Source organism: Chiloscyllium punctatum, chromosome 8 (genome assembly GCF_047496795.1).
Source record: "Chiloscyllium punctatum isolate Juve2018m chromosome 8, sChiPun1.3, whole genome shotgun sequence".
Lineage (NCBI taxonomy): Eukaryota > Metazoa > Chordata > Chondrichthyes > Orectolobiformes > Hemiscylliidae > Chiloscyllium > Chiloscyllium punctatum.
The window spans coordinates 72,594,383-72,620,050 of NC_092746.1; the positions used below are offsets into that span (position 1 = coordinate 72,594,383).

The following is a 25,668-nucleotide window of genomic DNA, read 5'->3' on the forward strand; positions in this document are numbered from 1 at the left end:
ATGAGTTGGACTGAAGGGTCTGTTTCCGTGCTGTATATTTCTATGATGAGATCTTGCATTTTACTAATTACTGTTTGAACAGCGTCCATCATTTGATTCACAGCTCTAGGCAAAAATGAGGACTGTAGATGCTGGAGATCAGAGTCTAGAGTAGAGTGGTGCTGGAAAAGCACAGTAGGTCAGGAAGCATCGGAGGAGCAGGAAACTCGACGTTTCGGGCAAAAGCCCTTCATCAGGAATGAGGCAGGGAGACTCCAGGGTGGAGAGATGAATAGGAGGAGGGTGGGGCTGGGGAGAAGGTAGCTAAGAGTTCAATAGGTGGATGAAGGTGGGGATGAAAGTGATAGGTCGGAGAGGAGGGTGGAGTGGATAGGTGGGAAGGAAGATTGGCAAGTAGGACAGGTCATGAGGATGGTGCTGGCTGGAAAGTTGAAACTGGGGTAAGGTGGGAGGTGGGAAAATAAGGAAACTGGTGAAGACCACACTGATGCCCTGGGGTTGAAGTATTCCGAGATGGAAGATGAGGCGTTCTTCCTCCAGGCATCGGGTGGTGAGGGAATGGCGACGGAGGAAACCCAGGACCTGCATGTCCTTGGCAGAGTGGGGTTAGTTGGTGCGAGTGTACCGGAGATGTTCCTGAAAGCGCTCTGTGAGGAGGTGTCCAGTCTCCCCAATGTAAAGGAGACCGCATCGGGAGCAACGGATACAATAAATGACCTGGGTGGATGTGCAGGTGAAACTTTGATGGAAGTGGAAGGGTACTTTGGGGCCTTGGATGGAGGTGAGGGGGGAGGTGTGGGTGCAGGTTTTGCAATTCCTGTGGTGGCAGGGGAAGGTGCCAGGACGGGAGGGTGGGTTGTTGGGGCACGTGGATCTGACCAGGTAGTCACAGAGGGAATGGTCTTTGCGAAAAGCGGAAAGGGGTGGGGAGGGAAATAGATGGTGGGGTCAGTTTGTAGTTGGCGGAAATGTCGGTATATGATGCAGTTTATGCAGAGGTTGGTAGGGTGGAAGGTGAAGACTGGGGGGCTCTGTCCTTGTTGTGTTTGGAGGGGTGGGGTTTAAGGGCAGAGATGCAGGACATGGATGAGATGCGTTGGGAGGTACAACCATGTGGGAAGGGAAATTACAGTCTTTAAAGGAGGCCATCTGGTGTGTGTTCTGTGGTGGAACTGGTCCTCCTGGGAGCATTGTACTCAGAGGTATTCTGACTCAGCTGGAATTGAACACCTAGCATAAGCCCGAAATGAAATTTTTGCTTGAGGTAAGATTGTGTCAGCTGAACCCAATAAGTAATTCATCAGATTTGAGCCAGAACGTGTCAGCTATTTGGTCAGTACATGCATTTGTCACTAGTTTTGGCTTCTGTAATCACCACAACTTCAAAACAGTTCGAGTCTCAACAAAAGCAAATTTCTTTACAGTGTTGATAGTTTTTGGCAAGAATAAGTTCCTAAAATTCACAAGTAAACTAGCTGTTTTGAAATTAGTTAAGAGTCATGGGCTTAAGTTTGAAATTTTCTTATGGTAGATTTTGTAGTGAAGCAGCACTCCGGAGGCTCCCTGCCTCATTTCTGAAGGGCTTTTGCCTGAAACATCGATTTTCCTGCTCCTCCGATGCTGCCTGACCTGCCCTGATTCATAGTTCTGCTCACCCTACTGTGGTCAATCGCTGCTGCTCACTACAAAGTCTACCATATGAAAATTTCAAACTTAAGCCCATGACACACATTCTGCCCTCCCAAAAAATAATATTGAAATCAATCATGTTATGGTCAATATCAGTCATGTTCCATTATAGTTAGACTCATTATTCTTGACTAAATTCAAACAGCTAGTTTACTTGTGAAGTTTAGGAATTTATTCTTGCCAAAAACTATCAGTACTGTGAAGAAATTTGTTTTCGTTGAGACTCAAACTATTTTGAAGTTGTGGTGATTACAGAAGCCAAAACTAGTGAAAAACGTATGCACTAACCAAATAGATGACACATTCTGGGTCAAATCTGATGAATTACTTATTGGGTTCAGCTGATACAATTTTACCTCAAACCAAAAATTTCATTTCAGGTTTATGCTAGGTGTTCAATTCCAGATGAGTCAGCATACCTCAGAGCAATGCTCAAGTGGATATTTTAATGCTTAAGTGCAGATAGCAGATTATTCACCTGCTGAGAACATTCACAATCGACACCAATGTGGTCCTTAACGATTATCGCACTTTCAGCAGAGTTGTGGGAGAGTGAGCAGGAGTGAATACGTTAGCTGAATTTTTTCTTCAAAATAAAAGCCCAAACATTTTCAGATGTGTATTTTCGCAAAGTTAAAAATCACACAACACCAGGTTATAGTTCAACAGGTTAATTTGGAAGCACTAGCTTTCGAAGCGCTGCTCCTTCATCAGGTAGCTGTCTACCTGATGAAGGATAGCACCCCGAAAGCTACTGCCTCCAAATTAACCCATTGAACTATAACCTGGTGTTGTGAGATTTTTAACTTTGTCCACCCCAATCCGATGCTGACTCCTCTACACCATATTTTCTGAAGGAGCATCCTCTAGCCAAGGAAATTTATCTCACATGCCATTGTAAACATTACAGAATTCTAATACTAAAAACAAGAACATACATACATCCAAGAATTTTCTGTTTTTCTCCAGTTGTTTTTCCAGGGCCACAATTTGCTGCTGGAGGTCCAGAATCTCAGCATTCTTTTCCTGTTCTATTTCTATCATTCTGTTCATCTGCTCCTCTAATTCACTTTCCAACATTTTCACTTGTTTGGTCAAGTCATTTTGTTCTTTCTCTGCCTGGCGCTGCACTTCCTGTTTTTCCTTCATAAGTTTTTCCGTCTCTTCCAATAGATCTGCACATAAAGTAAAAACCTCTTATTGTCTTTGAGATAGAAGGATAAACCAGTCTCGAGGTGCCTGAAGTGCCAGGAGTCTTCAAAAGACTTACCAAAGCTTCCCCATCACCTACCTCTGTATCAAAAATGAAGAACCACAACCATGAGAAGCAGTTTAAATAATCATGTTAGAAGAATATAGAAAATTTGTAAAGACAGAATCCATGTTAGTAATGCTCAAATTATATACCACAGCTAGTATGAATCCAATGGCAACCATCATCTTTTTAAAAAAATCTTTTTAGGTGATTCAAAAAATTTCTTCAATACACTTTTGCTCCGATAATTTTGTGAAGCCGAAGAACAAAGAGTAGCACTAAGCCACTTATTTCACCTCATTTGCATAATAGAAATGGCTCAAATGTTATGATTTATAATTTAGATGGATTCTAATATTGAAAAAAATCATTTTGTATTGAAAGGTATTGAAGCTTGTTTATCCAACATGAAATTAATATGGACAGCATAATATGGTTTCATTTTTATACCGTAATACTTAATCTCAGAAACTGTGTTAAAGGATATGGTTTGTCTCTATTAGAAATGTCTTTTTTTAAAAAGATGATTTACACTTCTGTTGCATCAATTAGTTAACAGGGATCATGCTTATTTTAACCTGTTGTGATTACGTGTCAGTAAATCTAAAATTATAATAATTGTATATAAATTGTTTTGAAAGTTAGATTAATAATTAGAGAGCCAAAGCAGCAAACATCCAGCCCAAAACAATTGAAATCAGTACAGCTCAACTTTCCAAATGTACAGTATCTGATTGCAGTTTGGCCATGCAATATACAAACACACCTGCTTCTGGTGCTGCATCTGCAGCTTCAACTAGGCCTAGGAGAACAAAAAAGCACAGTAATTCAGATGCCAACTATAAAGCTTTCAACTTAGAATATGGTGAGTTTACAGAAGAAAGTACAGCAAAGAATTTTATAAAATGATTAGTAACTCAGTTATATTTTACATGCAATGTAAAAACATGGATATTAAAAGTTGAACTTAAAACACTTTTTAAAATAAGCAATTCTTTTGTCAAAATATACTTACTTAAAATGAATAGACTATTTAATAGCAAATATGCTCATTATAAAAAATAGTTTCTGACAAGTAAATATAAAAAATTCAATCCCACATAACTAAAGCATGATTCAATATATATTGCTGGTCATACAAAAGTTTGTTCGCAAAATTCATTTTGGAATCTTTACTCCTGATTGTGATAAGTTTTCATGTATTTCAAATATTGACAATTAAGGTACCAATAACTGTGACATGCACAGCAGTATGGATCTGGAAATCAAAGTGCGTCAAATAATGATACACAGGGCTCACTATTTCTAATGACAAGCTTGGAATCAGTTTGAATTGCGCTAACTGGCCCCAAATTACAAATTGCTTACCACTGAAAAAGGGACCTTCTTTTAAGTAGCAAATATTTAATAAGGAAGCTCACAGAGAAAGAATGTCTTAAATGATAAAATGAATAGATTTTGAAAATGTTTTTAAAAATTAGGTTAATATTCTAAGATTTGTCACTGCCTTACAATGAAACAAAACTTATTTTGCTATTTCCTTGTTTCAAAGTGAATCACTACTTAAACAAATCAGATCAATCTTGTTAAAAGGTCAACATAAAACCTTTAAAAAGCCATACAGATTTCACATTAAACAAATGATTTTTAGCATTACTTCTCAAACATTTTAAATTTTCATCACCTAATTATCCAACCTCCTCAAGATATGTATAAGAATTCTGATCAAAATTACTTTCCTTTTAAAAATATTTAAAATTTTATTTTTTTAAGATGAATTATGCCAAATAAACTCAACGTTCTAATGCCATTTATTGGAATAGCCTGTTTTATACAACTTTCATAGTGCAGTAACTTTTGTATCACACAAATGCCAGCAATGGCCATCTCCAATAACAGACAAGCTAACCACTGCCTCTTGACATTCAGTGGTGTTACTATCGATATCCTGGGGGTTAGCATTGACCAGAAACTCAACTGGACTCAGCTATTGTCTCTGGAGTGTCAGAGGCTGAAGGGTGACCTTACAGAGGTTTATAAAAGCATGTTGGGCATGGAAAGGGTAACTAGACAAGGTTTTTTTTCCCCAGGATGGGGAAGAGTCCAAAACTAGAGGGCATAGGTTTAAGGTGAGTGGGGAAAGATTTAAAAGGGAACTAAGGGGCAACATTTTCATGCAGAGGGTGGTGCATTTATGGAATGGGCTGCCAGAGGAAGTGGTGGAGTCTGATACAATTACAACATTAAAAAGACATCTGAATGGGTATGTGAATAGGGAGGGTTTAGAGGGATACGAGCCAAATGCTGGCAAATTGGACCAAATTTATTTAGGATATCTGGTTGGCATGGACAAGTTGGACCGAAGGGTCTGTTTCTATGCTGTACATTTCGAAGACTCGACTTAAACACATTGTCTACAAGATTAGGTGATAGGCTGGGAATTACTGTGGTGAGTAACTCACTTCTTGATTCACCCAAGTTTGTCCACCAACTACAAGGTACAAGTCAGAATTGTGAGGAAATACTCCTCAGTGCAGTTCCAACCACACACAAGAAACTTAACACCCTCCAGAACAAAGCAGCCTGCTTGATTGACTCTACATCCACAAGCCCCCACTCCCTCCAGCAGTGACACTTCGAAGTGCAATCTACAAGTTGCACTGCACAAATTCACCAAACATGCTTATATAACATCTTCCAAACCCAGGACTACTAGAAGGAACATCTACATGCGAACACCACCAAGTTACCCTCCAAGCCACTCAGTGTCCTGACATGGAAATACATCACCGTTCCTTCATTGTTGCTGGGCACAATCCTTGAATTTCCTCCATAAGGGAAATATGGATCAAACTACAATATGTGGACTGCAGCAGTTAAAGAAGGCAGTTCACCATCACTTTCTCAACGGCAAATAGAGACAGACAATAAATGCTGGCAGCATCCCATGCATGAATTCAAAAAAAAAGTGACTGGGAGCCATTTTCACAATAACTTTCAATTTTTGCCCCTGTAAAAAAACACCAGACAAACAACTCTATCCCTGTCAAGGTGATGAAATTCTTGCCATGAGGATCATGTTTAAGTAGATTGATTTGATGTCAACAGTGAGCACGGTTACTGTGCTGCTGACTACAGAATAAGTGTTTCATGACTTCCATGAAAACCACAAAGAAATTAATTTTCATATTCAATGTTAAACAAATATCTATGAATAGATCCTAATAAACACTTTTGATGTATGGCTCATTTTATTTCACAAGATAATATGATAACTACAAATGAGGAAGTCCATAGGGTTACCTCATGCATTAAGAGGAAATTACTAAGCCGCTCCAAGCATTCACAGCACCCAATATTATTTACGTTAAAGTTTCTCTACAAATGTAAGTGGCATTACTTATTTTGCCATCCTTTTACAAGGTTGAAGGCTTCATGTTTCTCCTATCTGTCCTCAGCATTCCATTCACAATGTACACAAATTTAGAGAGGGTTGATTCTTGGGATGAAAAGGTTGGCGTAAGAGGAAAGGTTGAGCAGGTTGGTCTGATAAACATTTAAAGCCATAAAAATGAGAGATGGTATTATTGCAAAATAATTTGGAGATGCCGGTGTTGGACTGGAGTGTACAAAGTTAAAAATCACACAACACCAGGTTATAGTCCAACAGGTTTAATTGGAAGCACACTAGCTTTCGGAGCGACGCTCCTTCATCAGGTGACAATCACCTGATGAAGGAGCGTCGCTCCAAAAGCTAGTGTGCTTCCAATTAAACCTGTTGGACTATAACCTGATATTGTGTGATTTTTAACATTGCAAAATAAGATTTTGAGGTTTTAGAAAGTACAGATACAGAGGATGTAATGTCTCACGGGAAGATCTAGAATAGGGGTATAGTTTCAAAATAACCAATCACTTATTTAAACTGAGATAAAAAGGAATTTGTTCCATCAGAGTGTTGGTCAGTCTTTGAAATTCTATATATCAGCAACCAATGGAGGCTGTCTCATTGAATATATTCAAAGCTGAGTTGGCGGTTTCTCATTTCTACTCCATTAAATATAAATTTTTTTTTGATCCAGTGACAGTTAACAAAAAGGACATCCTAATTAGTACTCCTCTCTACTCTAACATCATTGTTCGAACAGTTTTTATGTTTTCAAATTATGCACAAATATAAAATGGCTTAATAAATACCATGACATAATAAATACATTGCACAGAAAAAATTGATATTCACAATGTTTTGACAGGAATTTCATCAGTGTCTTCTTAGATCTACACTGTTTTCTAGGATCATTACACAGACAAATGAAAATAGAATGCCTACATATCAACCAAGGTAGTCAAAGAGAAAATATTTTCGCCAAAGTATTCCTTTTCTAATAAAAAAGGCTTAATTTTGCTTTATATTCATTAAAACAAAAAATATAATCTGCATGAATCTTTAGAAATAATATACTTTATACTGAATTTGAGAATAGTAAGCTCTACAAGCATGTCAAGAGAAACTCATTCCAATAAATAGCTCATCATCTGAAGACTTCAGTTTGGATTTTCAGCCTTTTGGAAGTTTAGAATCACAAAAGCTGCTGTGGGAATCAAAGTGGTGACTTAGGCCACAACACTAATAAGCAGTCAGGTTGAATCATCTTTCCTGAAATGCATTCAATGTCTGGAAAAAAAATGTCAGAATTTTCCAACTAATGATGCTTGACTACTATTAGAAAATATTCTCAAGAGAGGATTCAAGCAGTCAAAAACATTGTAATCCAGATTCAAGAGACTTATCCTAAAAGTCGATGAGTTTCTTATATCACAAAACAGATCTTCAAGCTTATGTAGTCAACCTAGCATTGCATACATCATATTTCAAAGAGAAGCACAGAAGCAGACAAAGACAAAAGGTTGACTGGCAACTAAAATATATCCTAAAGACTTCTGCTTCTGCAGAAAAAAAATGGAGGGGGAACTACTTTCTGTCCAGTGCAGACACAATGGGCCAAAGGGCCTTTTTAGTGCTGCAATCTCTAAATCAATGACATACAACAAGTTCATAGTTTATGGGAAATCACAGGCCTCTTTGCTCAGCTGTGAGAAGGAAAAGGGCTAGCATCCACAATGAACAATTTTAAAATTACACAAAGGCGGCAATTAATGAACAAACACCCTGATACTCAAAATGCAGGAATAGACATAACTTGGGCAATTTCCTCCCAAACGCAACCTAAGCTTGATCCAGCAGTTTACTAAAAACATTAATGAAACACAATGAAATAACTGCTTCCTATCTCTCAAAGAGTCACTTAAATTAGACAATACGTACGGAGCTCCACAGTTCCTGCATTTTCTTTCATTGCAACCTGTTGTCTTATGATTAATTCCTTCTCTTCATGAACCTGTTGTCGCTCCTCTTCTAGCTCATGCAGACGACTACTTGTATGTTGGAGTTCCTGTGCGATCTGATTCTGGATCTCAGTTTTCTCCTGAATTTGCTTTTCCAGGCTAGCTTTCTCCTCTGTGTAACCATCAATGATGCCTGAAAAAGAGATTTTTATAAAACAAAATGAAGCACTCTGACATAAAAGGGATATCAAAATGATAAAAACACAGCTGAGGGAGTAAAGGGCAATACTTTAGGAAACCTGATGTGTGTCAACAAAAAACTCCACTAATTCTGTGGACTGAATTATGAAATAGATTAGATATCTACATTTCTGAAAAATTATTTTAAGTTCTTACAGGACATGGATGGAGTCCAATATTTTCTTTTGTCTTTTTAGATTATTTGCTTCTAGGATCTGGGCATTACCTGCTGGACTAATATTTATTCTCGCTTACAAGTGAGCTGTTGAAAGGGATGATATTCTAGATATTTCTAATCAACCTATTCAGACGTGTTTGAAGCACAATTGGAGCAGGTGGGACTTGAACCCAGGTCTCCTAGCCCAGAGGTACAGTTACTACCATCATGCCATGGAAGCCCCCTTTTTTGCAAATCAACCTGTACAGAAATGTTACCACACATCTCTGGAGGTGGGACTTGAACCAGGGTCTCCTCGCTCAGAGGTAGGGACTCTTTGGTGTACTATATTGGTAGACAGCATCTTCCAACCCACAACCACTTCCATCTAGAAGAACAAGGGCAGCAGATACATGGGAACACTACCAGCACCTGCAAATTCCCCTCCAAGTCACTAACATTCCTGATTTGGAGATTTATTACTGTTCCTACACTGTCACTAGGCCAAAATCATGGAATTCACTCCCTAAGGGTATTGTAGGTCTACCTACAGCACATGGACTACAGCAGTTCAAGAAGGTAGCTCACCATCACCTTAAAGGCAACTAGGGATGGGCAATAAATGCTGGCAAGCCAGCAAAGCCTAAGTCCCACAACGTTAAAAAAAAAGCTACCACAATATCACAAAAGCCATCTTTTAACAATTACATCTGGAATAGGTTTTAATGATCTTAATTCACGTGCCACAGCTAAAGAGTTAATAATAATGTTTTACAATTGGGACTAAATCAGCAATTTCATTAAGAGACAACATATAGTAAAAAGGTACGGTTTTCAAAAAGCAACTACTTGAAAAGACACAGATGTCATTGCAAACTAAACAGCAAAAGGAACTTACAAATTGTATTGTATTTCCACATTCTGAAAGTATGTTTCATAACTGAAAGCAAAATCCTGCCAATAATGGAAATCTAAAATAAAAAAGAAAATGCTGGAAATACGCAATCATCTCCCAGCACCTGTGGAGAGTGAAAGAGAGGCTGAAATGTTCCCAGCTTCTGAAAGACATGGGCATTGGTGAGAAAGTTGGGATAAACTGGGTGAGATTGGCATTAAGAAAATAAGTCATATTGAAAGTAAAATGTTCCATTCTCCAGCCAGGTGTTGGATCTTAAAATAGGAATTTCATTCGCGAGTTGTGAGTTGCCTATTTACATCCAATTTCATTCCATTATTAGTTAATCTCACCTCAATGATATGAAGTCTCCTATTCTCCCACCTACCGACTAGAAATCAGATGATGATAATTCCGATATATAAATCAGAGTTGTTACATGGCAACTTCAGCTCGCCACTTGCTTCTCTACCTCTCCAACTTGGACAGCGGACATCTATATCTCATGGGAAGCAACTGCACACACTCATTGAACACATGTGGTGGCATTGGATATGTACTCACCTCACCTTATGGTACATTCCCGATCCACTTGCTCTATGATTCTGTACTTAAATGCTGCACTTTAGAGTACACTATGATCTTTCATTGTAATCCCACTACAAGGACACTCCGGGTTTGGAACAGGTATCATCTCTCGGTGATTAAACTGCTCTCTCAGTGCTCAATCACCTTGCACATGCTTGAATGCTCACAGCATCTCTGCCTTATCTAGTTAAAAATCACACAAGACCAGGTTATAGTCCAGCAGGTTTAACTGGAAGCACTAGCTTTCGGAGCGCAGCTCCTTCATCGGGTGGTTGTGGAGTACACATTATCTGAGCTGACACCAATTGTTAAAGTTCACCTGAGAATGTAACTTGTAAAAAAAAATTTTGCGATTTACATATGAAAGAAGTGAAACTAACATGGTCATTCTAACAGATGAGAGACTTAACAAACAATCAATTTTTCGTTGTATAATTTCAGTTACATCACACTGAAAACTTTTGCTACAAATTTTGTGTCTTACAACCATGTACTCCACAACCACCTGATGAAGGAGCAGTGCTCCGAAAGCTAGTGCTTCCAATTAAACCTGTTGGACTACAACCTGATATGAGATTTTTAACTTTGTACACCCAGTCCAACACCAACTAACTGCCTTACCTAGCTTTTATGGGCGTTGTCCCCACGGTAAGAGCTTAAAGGCTCATATTACTTCTGACTTGACTTGTCTTTTCGTGCACATACAAAACCAGGCAGATTCTCACATAGTCAGCAGTGTTCCTTCAATGGGGTCGACATGTTGCAGTATGGCATTGCATCAATCTTATAACTGTAATATGTGCTAGTAATTACACAGCAAACACAGTGAATGTGCTTCAACCAAAGGGTTATCTCTTAAAGTGTAAGGGAGCAATCTTTGGTCAAGTCAAGAGAAACAGCCTTCACTCATGGCTCCCAGCACAATTAGATGAGGACATTGTCTGCTACCAGTCCAGGGTTTTGGACATGGTCAATTTGCCACTTGGGAGCAGTCAAGGTCAGTGAACCTGCATCTCTCTAGCTTGAGAATGAGTCTGGTCAGTTTGGCAGGTCCAGTGCAAACAGTCTGGGGAGTTGAGTCACGTCAGTTGGACAGCTGTACAGAGATCGTAAGAAAATAAGTAGCAGGAGTAGGTATTCAGCTCCTAAAGCCAGCCTGCCAGTCAGTACAATCATGGCTGATCTGGCCAAGGCCTTGATACCTCTTTTGTTAAGCTCACCATAGATGCAATGCCCCAATATTTGAAAAAACATTATTTACCTATTCTTAAAAACTTTAAGTACTTTATCAACTATCTAGTCACAGATCAGTTGGTGTTTTTCATCCAAAGTGGTTACAGAGGTGGGTGGTCCATAGTCAGCATTGGGGGTCAGCTTAATGAAAGTCAACAAGAGCTGTCAGGGGAACAGCTGTGGTAGGCAAGTGGAAGAACTTGATTCTGGGGTTTAGAAACAGCATGCTGCGATGCAGAGGGGACAGTAATTGTGAAAGGAAAACTCAACATGTGGGTGCAGTGGGATGAGGTAGACAATGGTGCATTAAGGGAGACATGGTTTACTCAGGATGTTGGGAGGGATTGGGTATCATTGACAGTCACCTTCACCTTGGCCTTGACAAGAGGGCATTGCAACCTGATAGTTGGCATGAGCAAACGGTCAAGCCAGGACTCGGGGTTAATGGTAAGAGATTAAGTCATATTTCAAAGCTGGTGTGGGAACATTTAGAGGCTGAGTACTGATGGGCTTGACAGCATTTGCCAGGGAGAAAGGAACAAAGGAAAGTTCAGGAGGGGCCACTTTGAATTACAGGCTCAGCCTAGTAATGTGCCAAACTACTTTCCATACACAAGTGACATGCACATCTCACTTGCGCACGTAAATTGTAAATGTACAGTTGTTGCAACCACACCCTTAATGGGCGTAGTTAGGGTTTCATTTTTTTGTATGAACACGTGGGCTCTACTTGTGAGAAATATGAAGGGAAATGTATTAATCAGGTGCTTTCACAGTAGAAGTTGAAGTCATCTGTGATCTTATTCAAGGTGTCCAAGGTCTCTTTGTTCAGCAACACTCTCCAGAACCTGACCATTAAGTATAAAAGTCCTAACCTGATTTGTCTTTCCAAAATGCAGTACCACACATTTACCTAAATTAAACTCCATCTGCCATTCCTCGGCCCACTGGCCCATCTGATCAAGACCCCTTCGTACTCTGAGGTAACCTTTGCTGTCCACTACACCTCCAATTTCGGTGTCATCTGTAAACTAACTATACCTCCTATGTTCACATCCTAATCATTTATATAAGTGACGAAAAGCAGTGGACCCAGCAGTGGATCCTTGTGGCACACTACTCATCACAGACTTTCAGTCTGAAAAGCAACCCTCCACCACCACCCTCTGCCTTCTACCTTCTATTCCATGAGATCTAATCTTGCTAACCAGTCCATCATGAGGAACCTTGTTGAACGCTTTACTGAAGTACACACAGATCATGTCCATTTCTTCTTTAGTAAAGACAGAAGCAAGCTAATTATTTAATATCTCAATATTGCCCTCAGCTTCCAAGCATGAATCGCATTTATGGTCCATAATTGGTACACTTCTTTTACTACTTTTTTCCCAAAGACAACTTTAGGACCCCTTCTCAAAGACTTGCCCGTCTCTTCTCCTATTCCCCCATTACTTCTCTTATTTGCTTTATCACCATCTTGCTTAACTGTTAATAAGCTGTATTTTTAATAATAATTTCTACATCTTTGTCATTCGGAGATTTCTGGATTTAGCTGCGTTACTTCTCCTTTTCGAGGGTATATATCAGAACTGAGCCCACACACTCTCTTTGTTGAAGGTAAATCCATTGTTCCGGTATCATTTATTATACCAACCTTCAACTTCAATTTACTCAATCCAGATCCCTTTCTACGTGAGTGAAGTTAGATTTTCCCCAACTAATCATTCTTACTCTTTACTATAAGAATAATTAATTGGGGATTACTCCACATTCTCCTTTTTCACAGTCACCTCAAACCTTATGGCATAGTGATCACAATCCCCTAAATCCCACTAAGATTTGATCAATTTGGTCCATCTCATTTCCTAAGAATGAGGACATGTAATGCCTCCTTTTTCACTGTACTGGAAACACACAGCTGTATACATTTCTTCAGTCCTTTGTACAGCTGCTAATCTAGTCCATGTTTGGATAATTAAAGACTCCCATTATATTTGCTCTAATTTTCAGTTGTCCGCAATTTCCTAGCAAATGTCTCCCCCTATTATCTTTTCCATTAGTTGGTAGCGTATAAATTACACCAAGCAATCTGATTGCATTCTTCTTGTTCCTTATTTTGAGACCTATCGATTTTGTTTTTGATCCCTCTGGGACATCGTCTTCCTCTGGCACTGCAATGCTCTCGTTAATCAATAATATTACCCCACCCCCTTTTCATTTTCCCTGATCATGGGAATATGGAAACAACACCTTTTAATATAACTGGCAGCATATCCCTTAGAAATATCAATTTCAGACAGAACTGAAACTGAAACAAAAAATTAAAATATGAACAACCACAACCACTTGTGAAATTCCTGTTGTTAAGGATGAATGGGCAACAAATAAGCCAATTCATCTTCCTGCTTTACTATGGACAACTGAGAAATCAAAGCCAAAAGGGCATGAAACTAATTTCATCAAATGTTCAATATATTGTGATGGATCCTCATTTGAAACAAGACAACCTCAGCTGTCTAAGACCATGGCATGACATGCCACAGTACTGTCTGAATGCCAGTCAAACACACCACTTCATTCGAAAAAGGACTGGGACTAATATTAGGTCATGAGTGTATAACAGCCATGTTTGCACTTGCTTTTAGGAGTTACAGCAGAAGCAGGAAAAGTCACCATGAGAGATTTTATGATAAACCCATCTGAAAAGCCATCAAGCCTAATGCAAGAGAAGTATGCAGACAAGGTAAAACAGCCATACCTTGGAAGTGGAAGAAGGGATCTACCTGCCACCTTCACTCCACCCCAACCTTTGGGGCAAGTGTGTGATAATAAATAACCTTTTGATTTTAAATTTACAGAAGCTCGGTGCTTGAAGTTATTTAAAATGAGATAAACCAGTTCAGTGTAAGAAAACATACAAAAAACCATGTGAAAACAGCCAACTCTGCTGGTAAAATCTTCATTTTGCCTTTGATTACCAAAAAAAACTGCTCAAAGTTACAAAGCCAGCTTCTTCCTAATGTAACAGTTCTCCGCTCTCATCCAGCTACAGCAATTACTTAAGTCCTGCAAAATGAATGCATCTGAAATTAAACATTAGCTCTAGCCTTTTAATAAACAAAAATGTTGATGAACCTGTATATCGTTCCACATTTTTGCACGGCCAGAATCGTATACATATCTCAATGTCCCAGCAGTCTTTAATCTACATTTGTTGCTAGAAGCAACTCAATTCAATACTGCAGCAAAACAGTTTTAAAATATATCCAAGTCATAAAAGAGCACTTTTATCTAAACAAACAAAGTGAATGCTGGCATGATCGATCTGGATTGTCATATATTTAACCTTTTGTTTGGCTACTCTATTAATATTTGATACTCCCATTTTGGAATGTGAAAACTTTTACAGGAAGTAATAATACCTTTCACATATACAAAACTTCCATGGTGCGGTAACCCAATATCAAAGCCACCATGGTGACCTTACACCAAATGATTGCATTATAAAGACATCTTTCAACACGAAAATATTCAGTTACTTCACCTAATGTATAATGTATACATTCTATTCAGAAAGAAAACTTGCTTTACTGTTATTACTTATGCATCACTGAATTTCTATTCAAACAGGTTTTATCACTTAAAAGGGCTGTAAGATCTAGTAATTAAAAGGAAGATGAAAATGTTTATAACTTATGGATGATATACCTGAATTTTAATTTTTTTGGGGGGGCAAATTAGAATTTCATAATGATAACAATAGGTCTAATTCTATACTTTTTTGTATACCAGCACTGAAATTTATACGTGGAGTTGCTCAATTATATGTTCAGCAGAGAGTTTTTTCAGACTGATACCAGCACCCTGTCCAGCAGAGTACAGGACATACTCATCAAGCAAACGATTGTAAAATCCAAAACAAAACTTCTCCTTTCAGATGGAATTCTGCAACTGGAAAGCACTTCATGAACAATCCTAAGTGTACTAAAAACATGAACAACCAATTTAAGACAATCAAAGGCTCAACAAGGGACCCTTTTACAAGTCCTAGAATTGACATAAGCAATGATGCATTCTTTGCAAAAAAAAGGCCTACAATATTTCTGAATCACCCAAGAGCATGGAGAGTTAATTTCCTGATATTTCAAAATGACAATGAATAGGAGAATAAAGGCCAACTTGTCATTCAACTATGTGAAAGAGAAAGGATAAAAGGTGTGGACCAAGAGGCATACAGTGACATTCTGTGTTTTAAAATGATGTGCAAATGAAGCAAGGATGATGTAAAAAAAAACATCTTCACACAGCAAGTGGTTAGGGATTGCACTGCCTGGAAATGTAATGGAGGCTGGTTCAATTGAGGCATTCAAAAGGGCATTAGATGACTGCTTGCATAGAAATAGTGTGCAGGGATATGGGGAAAAGGCAGAAGATTGGCACTGGGTAACAGAATTGGTGTAGGTACAATGAGCTGCATGGCTTCCTTCTGCACCCTAACAATTCTGCGATTGAATGATGTCATAAACCATAGCATAACGGAAGAAGCTGATTGCTGAGTAGGATTGATGAATAGTAAAGTTTTTAAAGTACAAGTCTTCCGTTTAAGTTTAAGTCTCCAGCCCTTCTTTCTTTAGAGTCAGTAATACAACGTAGAAAGAAGTGCAGTAAATACCATGGATGATTTGGTTGTGGGGAATAAAACCATTCTTTTCAGCATGATAACATTTATGGACATAAAGAAAAGGAATGAAGCTAAAGGGATCACATGGTAAGGTTCCAGGCATTGGGAATAACAGTAGTAAAGCTTTTGCAGTATGGTTTTCAGCAAATTGGAGATAGTGAGAACTGCAGATAATGGAGAGTCAGAGTGGATAGAGTTTTGTTGGAAAAAGCAAAGCATGTCAAACAACATCAGAGGAGATAGGGAGTTGATGCTTCAGGTCAGAAGATTTCATCAGGAGTGGAGGAAGGGAAGAGGGCTGCAAAATAAATAGAGGGAGGTGGGTGGGGATGGGGGAAAGATGGGTGGGATGTTAATAGGTGGATGCAGGTAGGAGGTGGCTGTGATTGGTCAGTGGGAGGGGTGCCCCCTCCACCTGAGCAGACCTGTCCATCTTCCTTCCCACCATCCGCTCCATCCCTCCCACTGACTGATGAATTTGAACAATGAGTTTGAAATTTATGATTTGAAGTCCTGTGGGCCTCACAACAGCAGAATAGAACTAGCAACAGCAGACTTGCAATCAATTACAATCTATAATCTCATAGTTCTACTAAGTTAGGGAATCATCTCTGGTTTAGTGAAGACTGCAGGAGTATATGCCAGGAGCAGCACCAGGCATTCCTAAAAATGAGATGTCAACCTGCTGAAAGACTACTCACATGCCAAAGCATAGACCTGTATGCTCTCTTTCTACTTATATATTTAAAGAAATTCTTACTGTCTGTTACTTGTGTTACTTGTTTGTTCGCCATCATAATTATTTTCCTCCTTTTACGATCAACTTTTGTTGGCCTTTAAAACTTTCCCAATTCTCGGATTTACCACTAATCTTTTTATTCAATTTGATAATATCCTCAACTTTCCTGGCTAGTCAGAGTCATTCCAAATGTCTTTCTACCTCACTGGGTTACATCTTTGCTGGCATCATAGAACTATTTTCCTAAACATTTGCCTTGTCTCTCAACCTTCTTTTCTGCTAAACTCTTGTCACAGTTCTCTTCAGTCCATATCCTTTGATAAGTACCCTTATTTAAGGTTAGCACAGTTGGCTGCAACTAAAGCTTCTCACTCTCAAACTTAATGCTAATTTCAACTGTGTTAGGTCACTGTTTCTAGAGGAATTTTACTCTGACATCATTTAATAAACCTGCCTCATGTGCCTCATTACACATGATTCATTTGGACATGAGCATGGGAAATATTGTATAACCTATACCCATTGTCTCAAACTAACAACTTAATTAATTTCAAATGGTGACACTCCAAGCATATAACCAGCCATTATTCCAACTAATCAGATATAAATGCTCAATCTGATTTTAAAACATCGGTTCACATTTAACATACCTTCTGCTTTATGAAGTTCCAATGCAAGCTGCTCCCTTGCTTTCAGCTCTTCATTAATTCTCTCAAGTAGTTCTTCTTGGCGTTTACGTAAGTCATCGATCTCAGTTTTCTTTCTGACAGATTTTCGCATGAGCTCAGTCTGAGTGATTCTGGCATGTTCAAGCTACAGGCAAAGCATATTACATAAATGAATCTTAAACAACTGTTTATCAGTTCTTAAAAAAGCTTTGATACATTCTAAAAATAATTATTATTTGCTGAGTTTAAAGTGCACTTATTACGTAGTGCAATTCTTATTCATTCATGGGATGAAAGTGGTGCTGACTAGGTCTGCATTTATTACCCATCCCTAATTGCCCAAAGAAGAGTTAAGAGTCAACCATCTGTGGGTCTAGAGTCATATGTAGGCCAGACCAGGTAAGGATGGTAGTTTTCCTCCCTAAAGGATGTTAGTGAACTCGTAGGTTTTTCCGACAATTGACAATTGATTCATGGTCTTTTCACTAAACTTTTAATTTTAGATTTTTACTGAACTCAAATTTCATCTTTTGCCATGTGGGATTTGAACTCAGGTCTCCAGAACATTAGCTGAGTCTTTCAATTAACAGTCAGGCAGTAATACCACTAGTCCATTATGTCCCCAAAATTGTTAATATGTTTGGGTTTTGTGTTAGTTAATGAAATATGTTTGGAAGAGAATTGGTGGTTAATTAGAAACCATAGTACATTTTACTGTAAGAGGTAATAGATACCTTTCCCTCAACATCTGAAATTAAAAATGAATTGAAAGCTCCATTACTTTTTTTTATTTCGTGTAAGTCATCCAGAAAAATTTAAATTAGTAAGGATAATGTTTATGTATTCAGTTCACTGTACTGGGGACGTAATCTTACAAAATAATTATTATTTGCTTCATCTACTTCACAGATATAAATGTTAACTGAAAAAGTAATCAAATATATAGTACATTATTTGATGCTGCCACATTAGAACCATTAGGGTATATTCTTAAAAAATAAAATGAACTTTGTTAAAATCTTGAAATCCTGAACTATAGTTCCCCAGAAATTGAAGTGTCCCGATCTACATAATCTCTGAGACTGGCAGGAGATGAGTCTAATCCAACAAAACTTTATAGAATTAAAGATACTTCCATATCAAAAATGACAATTTGTGACATGATGGAGTATTTGCCCTGGGTAGGGTGGGTGGAAAGAAAGAGTGAAAACAAAAGGAAATTGACTTCAGGTCTTAAAATAGCTTCATATAGCAGTTTGAGATATTAAACAAGTGGAGAGCTTTCAAACCCACCAGCTTTTCTATGGCAACTGATAATAGATCTCATATCATTTTCTGCTCCTAAATGTTAACATAATGGTAAAATATGTGCCAATAAGTATTTTATCATTAAAACATCATAAAATTTTGGACTACAAATGAATACAACTTCATAGAAGTATGCATCACTATTCTACCCATCATATTTGAAATATTATATATACCCTCACAGTATCTAATTTTCTAACAGGTGTACTGACATTAATGCTTTCCATGGAGTTATGCTGCATTTAAGCTGCAATACAGAATGAAGTTGTCAATACTTGCGTTCAGCAGCTGCTCGATTATTTATATAAATCTGTAATGATCTGTCAATGCAAGACTTCAACTAAGCAGAGCTTGCTCACACTGTATGAAGTATATCAACAAAAATAGAATTTAAGGTGTATTTTACAAAAACCATTCCTCCAATTTAATCTTGCAAAACCCAGGAATGTCCATACATTCCATACGCTCTTGACAACTTCTACTTTGCTTAATACCTTAGAGTCATAGAGTTACACAGCATGAAAATGGATCCTTCGGTCCAACTGTCCATGCTGACCAGATACCCTAAACTGCTCTAGCCTCATTTGCCAGCATTAGACTCATCCAGATATATTTTTCATGTTGTAATTGTTCCCAGCTCCATCATTTCCTCTGGCAGCTCATTCCATACATGCGCCACTCTCTGCATGAAAAAGTTGCCACTCAGGTCCCTTTTGAATCTTCCCCTCTCACTTTATACCTATGCCCTCTAGTACTGGACTCCCCTTCCATGGGGAAAAGACTCTGGCTATTCACCCTATCTATGCTCTCATGATTTATTAAATCTCTGTAAGGTGATCCCTTCAGCCTCAATGCTCCAGGTGAAAAAGCCTCAGCTTATTCAGCCTCTTCCTGTAGCTAAAATCCTCCACAGAGTCTTACAGTATGGAAGCAGCCTCTTCAGTCCAACCAGTCCATACCGAACATAATCCCAAATTAAACTAATCCCACCTGCTTCCGCTTGGTCCATATCCCTCTAAACGTTCCTTGGGCATAAGCCCTTCATCAGGAATGAGGCTTGTGGGACGGGGGTGCTGAGAGATAAATGGGAGGGTGTTGGGGCTGGGGGGGAAGATAACTGAGAATCTAATTGGTAGATGAAGATAGGGGAGAAGGTGATAGGTCAGAGAGGAGGCTTGAGGGGAGAGATGGAAAAGGCGATGGACAGGGCAAGAGGGCGGTGCCGATTTGGAGGCTTGGGACTGAGAAAAGGTGGGGGCAGGGGAAACGAGGAAACTGGTGAAATCCACATTAATCCTGTGTGGTGGCATGGTCCCAAGGCAGATGATGAGGCGTTCTTCCTCGTCAGGTGGTTAGGGTTTGCATGTCCTTGGTGGATTGGGAGGGGTAGTTGAAGTGTTCAGCCACGGGGCCATAGGTTTGGATGGTGCGGGTGCGCTCAGAAATGAACTACAAGTTGGCTTCCTGTCTCCCCAATGTAAAGGAGACCACATCGGGTGCAACAGATACAGGAGATGACATTTGTGGAGATACAGGTAAATTTCTGTCTGATGCGGAAGGATCCTTTAGGACCTTGGGTGGACGTGAGGCAGGATGTGAGAGCGCAGGTTTTGGACTTCCTGCATTGGTAGGAGAAAGTCCCGGGTATGGGGTGAGGACTGGTGGATCTGACAAGGTAGTAGCAGAGGGAATAGTCTCTCCAGAACACAGATAGAGGTAGGAGGGAAATATATCCCTAGTGGTCGAGACTGTTTATAAGTGGCAGATGTGGTGGAGGATGATGTGATGTACACGGAGGTTGGTGGGGTGGAAGATGAGAACCAGGGGAATCTGTCTTTGTTGCATTGGTAGGAGTGGGTTTCAAGGACAAAGCTGCAGGAAGTGGAGGAGATACGTTGGAGGGCATCATTGAACATGTGGGACGGGAAATTGCAGTCTTTGAAGAATGAGGACACCTGGGATTTTCTATGGTGGAATTTGTCATCCTGGGAACAGATGCAGTGGAGGTGGAGGAATTGGGAATAAGGGATGGTGTTTTTACAGGAAGCAGGGTGGGAGAAGGTGTAGTCCAGGTTGCTATGGGTTTGTAGTAGACGTCCGTGGTCAATCGGTCGCCAGAGATGGAGATGGAGGGGTCCAGGACAGGGAAGGTGGTGTCTGAGATGGTCCAGGTGAATTTGAGGTCAGGGTAAAAGGTGTTAGTGAAGTTGATGAACTGTTCAACCTCCTTGTGGAAGCATGAGGTAGTGCCGATACATTCATCGATGTAGTGGAGAAAAAGGTGGGGGATTATGCAAGTGTAGCTGCGGAACATGGACTTTCCCGACAAAGAGGCAGGCATAGTTGGGGCCCATGCGAGTGCCCATGGCTACCCCTTAAGTTTGGAGGAAGTGGGAGGATTGGAATGAGAAGTTAGGGTGAGGACCAGTTCAGCCAGGCGGATGAGGGTGTCAGTGGAAGGGTACTGGTTGGGACAGCATGAGAGGAAGAAACGGACGGCTTGGAGGCCTTTGTCTTGGTGGACAGATGCGAACAGGAAATGGATGTTCACGGTGAAGATAAGGCGTAGGGGGCCGGGTAAACAAAAATCTTGGAGGTGGTGAAGGGCATGGATGGTGTTCCGAATGTAGGTGGGGACACCTGCACCAACCAACCCCGCCGCCCTGTGGCTGAACACTTCAACTCCTCCTCCCACTCCACCAAGACATGCAGGTCCTCGGCCTCCTCAATTGACAAACTGTATGTAACCACACGATGCCTGGAGGAAGAACGCTTCATCTTCTATCTTGGGACGCTGTAACTACATGAGACTAATGTGGATATCCCCCCTCTCCCTCCCCCGCCCCTCCTCCTCCCCCCCCCAGTCCCAAGTCTCCAATTCGGCACCACCCTCTTGACCTGTCCATCGCCTTTCCTATCTATCTGCTCCACCCTCCTCTCTAACGTATCACCATCTCCCCCACTTTCATCTACCTATTGCATTCTCAGCGACCTTCCTCCCAGGCCATCACCGTTCCATTTATCTCTCAGCCTCCCCCCCCACCCCCTGGCCTACAAGCCTCATTTTTGATGAAGGGATTATGCCCAAAACATTGATTCTCCTGCTCCTCAGATGCTACTTGACCTGCTGTGCTTTTCCAGCACCACACTCTCAACTCTGATCTCCAGCAACTGCATGTCCTCACTTCCTCCATTATTGCTTCTGTAGTTAAGTATTTAGTCTGTATGTGTTATTTTCCTGTAGACGCTGGTTTGAAGTTTCCCATTGACTGTTCACTCTGTGACACCTAGGAATGGCAATTTGTTGTTGTTTTCCTCTTCTTTTGTGAATTTTACACCAGTAAGGATATTATTGATGATCCTGAAGGTTTCCTCGAATTTGTTTTGTTTAGTGATGGCAAAGTGTCATCTATGTAGCGGACTGGAAGTTTGAGCTGGATGGTTGGGAGAGCTGTTTGTTCGAGTCTCTGCATTACTGCTTTTGCTAGGAACCCTGATATCATTGATCCCATGGGTGGTCCTTTGATTTGCTTGTGGTCTTGTTTTTGAAAGTGAAATGGGTGGTGAGGCATAGGTGTCTGGTATTTGTGTCTTTGTCTTTTTAACTAGTGTAATCAGTGTTTCTTTAGCCAGGTTGATGCTGGTGGATGTGAACAAGTTGTTATCTATATCTGAGATCTCTACATACGTGTTCCTCAATTTCCATGACTATTGGGAGGAGGGTTCTATTGTATAATCACATCAAGGTCATAGTCATAGAGTTGTACAGCATGGAAACAGACCCTTCAGTTCAACCTGTCCATGCTGGTCAGTTATCCTATATTAATTTAGTCCCATTTGCCAGGATTTAGCCCATATCCCTCTAAACCATTCCCATTCATATAACAATCCAGATGCCGTTTAAATGTTGTAAAGGTACCTGCCTCTGGCAGCTCAATCCATACAAGCAACACTTCTGTGTGGAAAACTTTACCCTTTAGGTCCCTTTTAAAGCTTTTCCCTCTCACCTTAAACCTATGCCCTCTAGTTGTGGACTTCTCCACCCCTTGTGTTCATTCATTTTTTATTTCTAATTTCAACCCATATATTTTCACTTTTGAATGTTCAATTTTGATTTTTCCCAGCAACATCCTTGTAAATCTTTTCTGAACCCTTTCAAGTTTAACAACATCTTCCCTTTACCATGGAGGCCAGAATTGAATGAAGTATTCTAAAAGTGGCCTAATCAATATCCTGTACAGTTGCAACATGATATCTTAATTCTTATACTCAATGCACTGACCAATGAAGGCAAGCATTCCAAGTGCACTCTTCACCACCTTGTCTACCTGTGACTCCATTTTCAAGGAACTATGAACCTGCACCCAGAGGTGCCTTTGTTTGGCAACACTCCTCACGACCCTTTCATTAACTGTGAAAGATCTGCCATAATCTACCTTCCCAAAATGCAGCACCTCACATTTAAGTAAAATGCCACTCTTTGGCCTTTTGGCCCATCTGAACAACGTCCCATGTACTTGGAGATAACCTTCATCACTGTTCACTACACCACCAATTTTAGTCTTCTGTGCAAACTTACTAACCACACCTCCTATATTCACATCCAAATCATTTATATAAATGACAAAATGCAGCGGAGCCAGTGCTGATCCATGCAGCACAACACTGGTCACAGGTTTCCAGTCCAAAAATAACCCTCCACTACTACTACCTTCTATCTTCAAGCCAATTTTGTAACCAACTGGCTAGCTCCCACTGGATTACATGTTATCTAACCTCGCTCACCAGTTTAACATGTGGAACCTTTTCAAATGTCCTGATGACAACAGCGACCAGTCTGTCTTCATCAATCTTCTTTGTCATTTCTTCAAAAAACTGATGAGACATGATTTTCCACGCACAAAGCTACTTTGACTCCCCTTAATCAATCCTTGCCTTTCCAAATACATGTAAATCCTGTCCGTCAGAATCCCCTCCAACAACATACCGACTACTGACATCTGACTCACCGGTCTATAGTTTCCGGTCTTTGCATTACCACCTTTCTTAAATAATGGCACCACATTAGTCAACCTGCAGTCGTCCGACAGCCCTCCTGTACCTATTCATCATACAAATATCTTAGCAAGGGGCCCATCGTTAAAGAGAAATTCATATTTTACAACTTGTTTGTCAATGGTTTCTACTTAATTTGTATTTTGAAAGCATCAACATTTATATTAGAATCCCATAAAAACAGATGGAAATTATGAAGGAAAATTTATCAATAATTACATTTTAAATGATATCTTTAAAAAGTTAGAAATCTCAAGAACTTAAGGAAAATAGTAGTAGACCATTTGTCCCTCAAGCCTGCTTGGCCATCCAACTTTAATTATGTAAGTTAGCTTGCTGAGCTGGAAGGCTTGTTTTCAGAAGTTTTGTCATCATACTAGGTAGCATCAGTGAGAGTCTCTGGTGAAGCGCTGGTGCTATGTCTCGCCTCTGTAATTATGTGACATTATGTTACATTAATGTGACCAAAGACTGCTGCAACTCCATTTTCCCTCTCCATACCCCTTGTTTCCCAGAAAAATGCACAACGATGGAGCATTTAAAATTCTCCAAGTAAAGAAATGTCTCCACATCTCAATTGTAAATGACTGATTCCTTATCCTGACCCCTAGATTCCTCAGGAGAAAGTGAGGACTGCAGGTGCTGGAGATCAGAGCTGAAAATGTATTGCTGGAAAAGTGCAGCAGGTCAGGCAGCATCCAAGGAGCAGGAGAATCGACGTTTCGGGCATGAGCCCTTCTTCAGGAATGAGGAAGGTGTGCCAAGTAGGCTAAGATAAAAGGTAGGGAGGAGGGACTTGGGGGAGGGTTGTTGGAAATGCGATAGGTGGAAGGAAGTTAAGGTGAGGGTGATAGGCCGGAGTGAGAGTGGGAGCGGAGAGGTCAGGAAGAAGACTGCAGGTTAGGAAGGTGGTGCTGAGTTCGAGGGTTGGGACTGAGACAAGGTGGGGGGAGGGGAAATTAGGAAACTGGAGAAATCTGAGTTCATTCCTTGTGGTTGGAGGGTTCCTAGGCGGAAGATGAGGCGCTCTTCCTCCAGCCATCGTGCTGCTATGGTCTGGTGATGGGGGAGTCCAAGGACCTGCATGTCCTTGGTGGAGTGGGAGGGAGAGTTGAAGTGTTGAGCCACGGGGTGGTTGGGTTGGTTGGACTGGGTATCCCAGAGGTGTTCTCTGAAACGTTCCGCCTGTCTCCCCAATATAGAGGAGGCCACATTGGGTGCAGTGGATGCAGTAAATGATGTGTGTGGAGATGCAGGTGAATTTGTGGCGGATATGGAAGAATCCCTTGGGGCCTTGGAGGGAAGTAAGGGGGGAGGTGTGGGCGCAAGTTTTGCATTTCTTGCAGTTTCAGGGGAAGGTGCCAGGAGTGGAGGCACCAACCCAACCTCCACTCCCGGCACCTTCCTCTGCAACCGCAAGAAATGCAAAGCTTGCGCCCACACCTCCCCCCTTACCTCCCTCCAAGGCACCAAGGGATCCTTCCATATCCGCCACAAATTCACCTGCACCTCCACACACATCATTTACTGCATCCACTGCACCCGATGTGGCCTCCTCTATATTGGGGAGACAGGCTGCCTACTTGCGGAATGTTTCAGAGAACACCTCTGGGACACCCGGACCAACCAACCCAACCACCCCTTGGCTCAACACTTCAACTCCCCCTCCCACTCCGCTAAGGACATGCAGGTCCTTGGACTCCTCCATCGCCAGACCATAGCAACACGACGGCTGGAGGAAGAGCGCCTCATCTTCCGCCTAGGAACCCTCCAACCACAAGGGATGAACTCAGATTTCTCTAGTTTCCTAATTT

General features: G+C 40.5%; 1 protein-coding gene across 6 annotated transcripts in view; it reads right to left on the reverse strand.

Moving 5' to 3' along the window:
* akap9 (A kinase (PRKA) anchor protein 9) overlaps positions 1 to 25,668 on the reverse strand; it is a 249,318-nt gene that overhangs the window by 71,754 nt on the left and 151,896 nt on the right. For 5 of the 6 annotated variants that reach the window (XM_072575788.1, XM_072575790.1, XM_072575789.1 and 2 more), the window contains 4 exons: positions 17,474 to 17,636; positions 8,271 to 8,483; positions 3,711 to 3,746; positions 2,632 to 2,864 (listed from right to left, as the gene is read on the reverse strand). In XM_072575788.1, coding sequence (XP_072431889.1) covers positions 2,632 to 2,864; positions 3,711 to 3,746; positions 8,271 to 8,483; positions 17,474 to 17,636 — 645 coding nt within the window. The remainder of the gene's footprint in view (positions 1 to 2,631; positions 2,865 to 3,710; positions 3,747 to 8,270; positions 8,484 to 17,473; positions 17,637 to 25,668) is intronic. The other variant, XM_072575787.1, reaches the window with a different exon arrangement.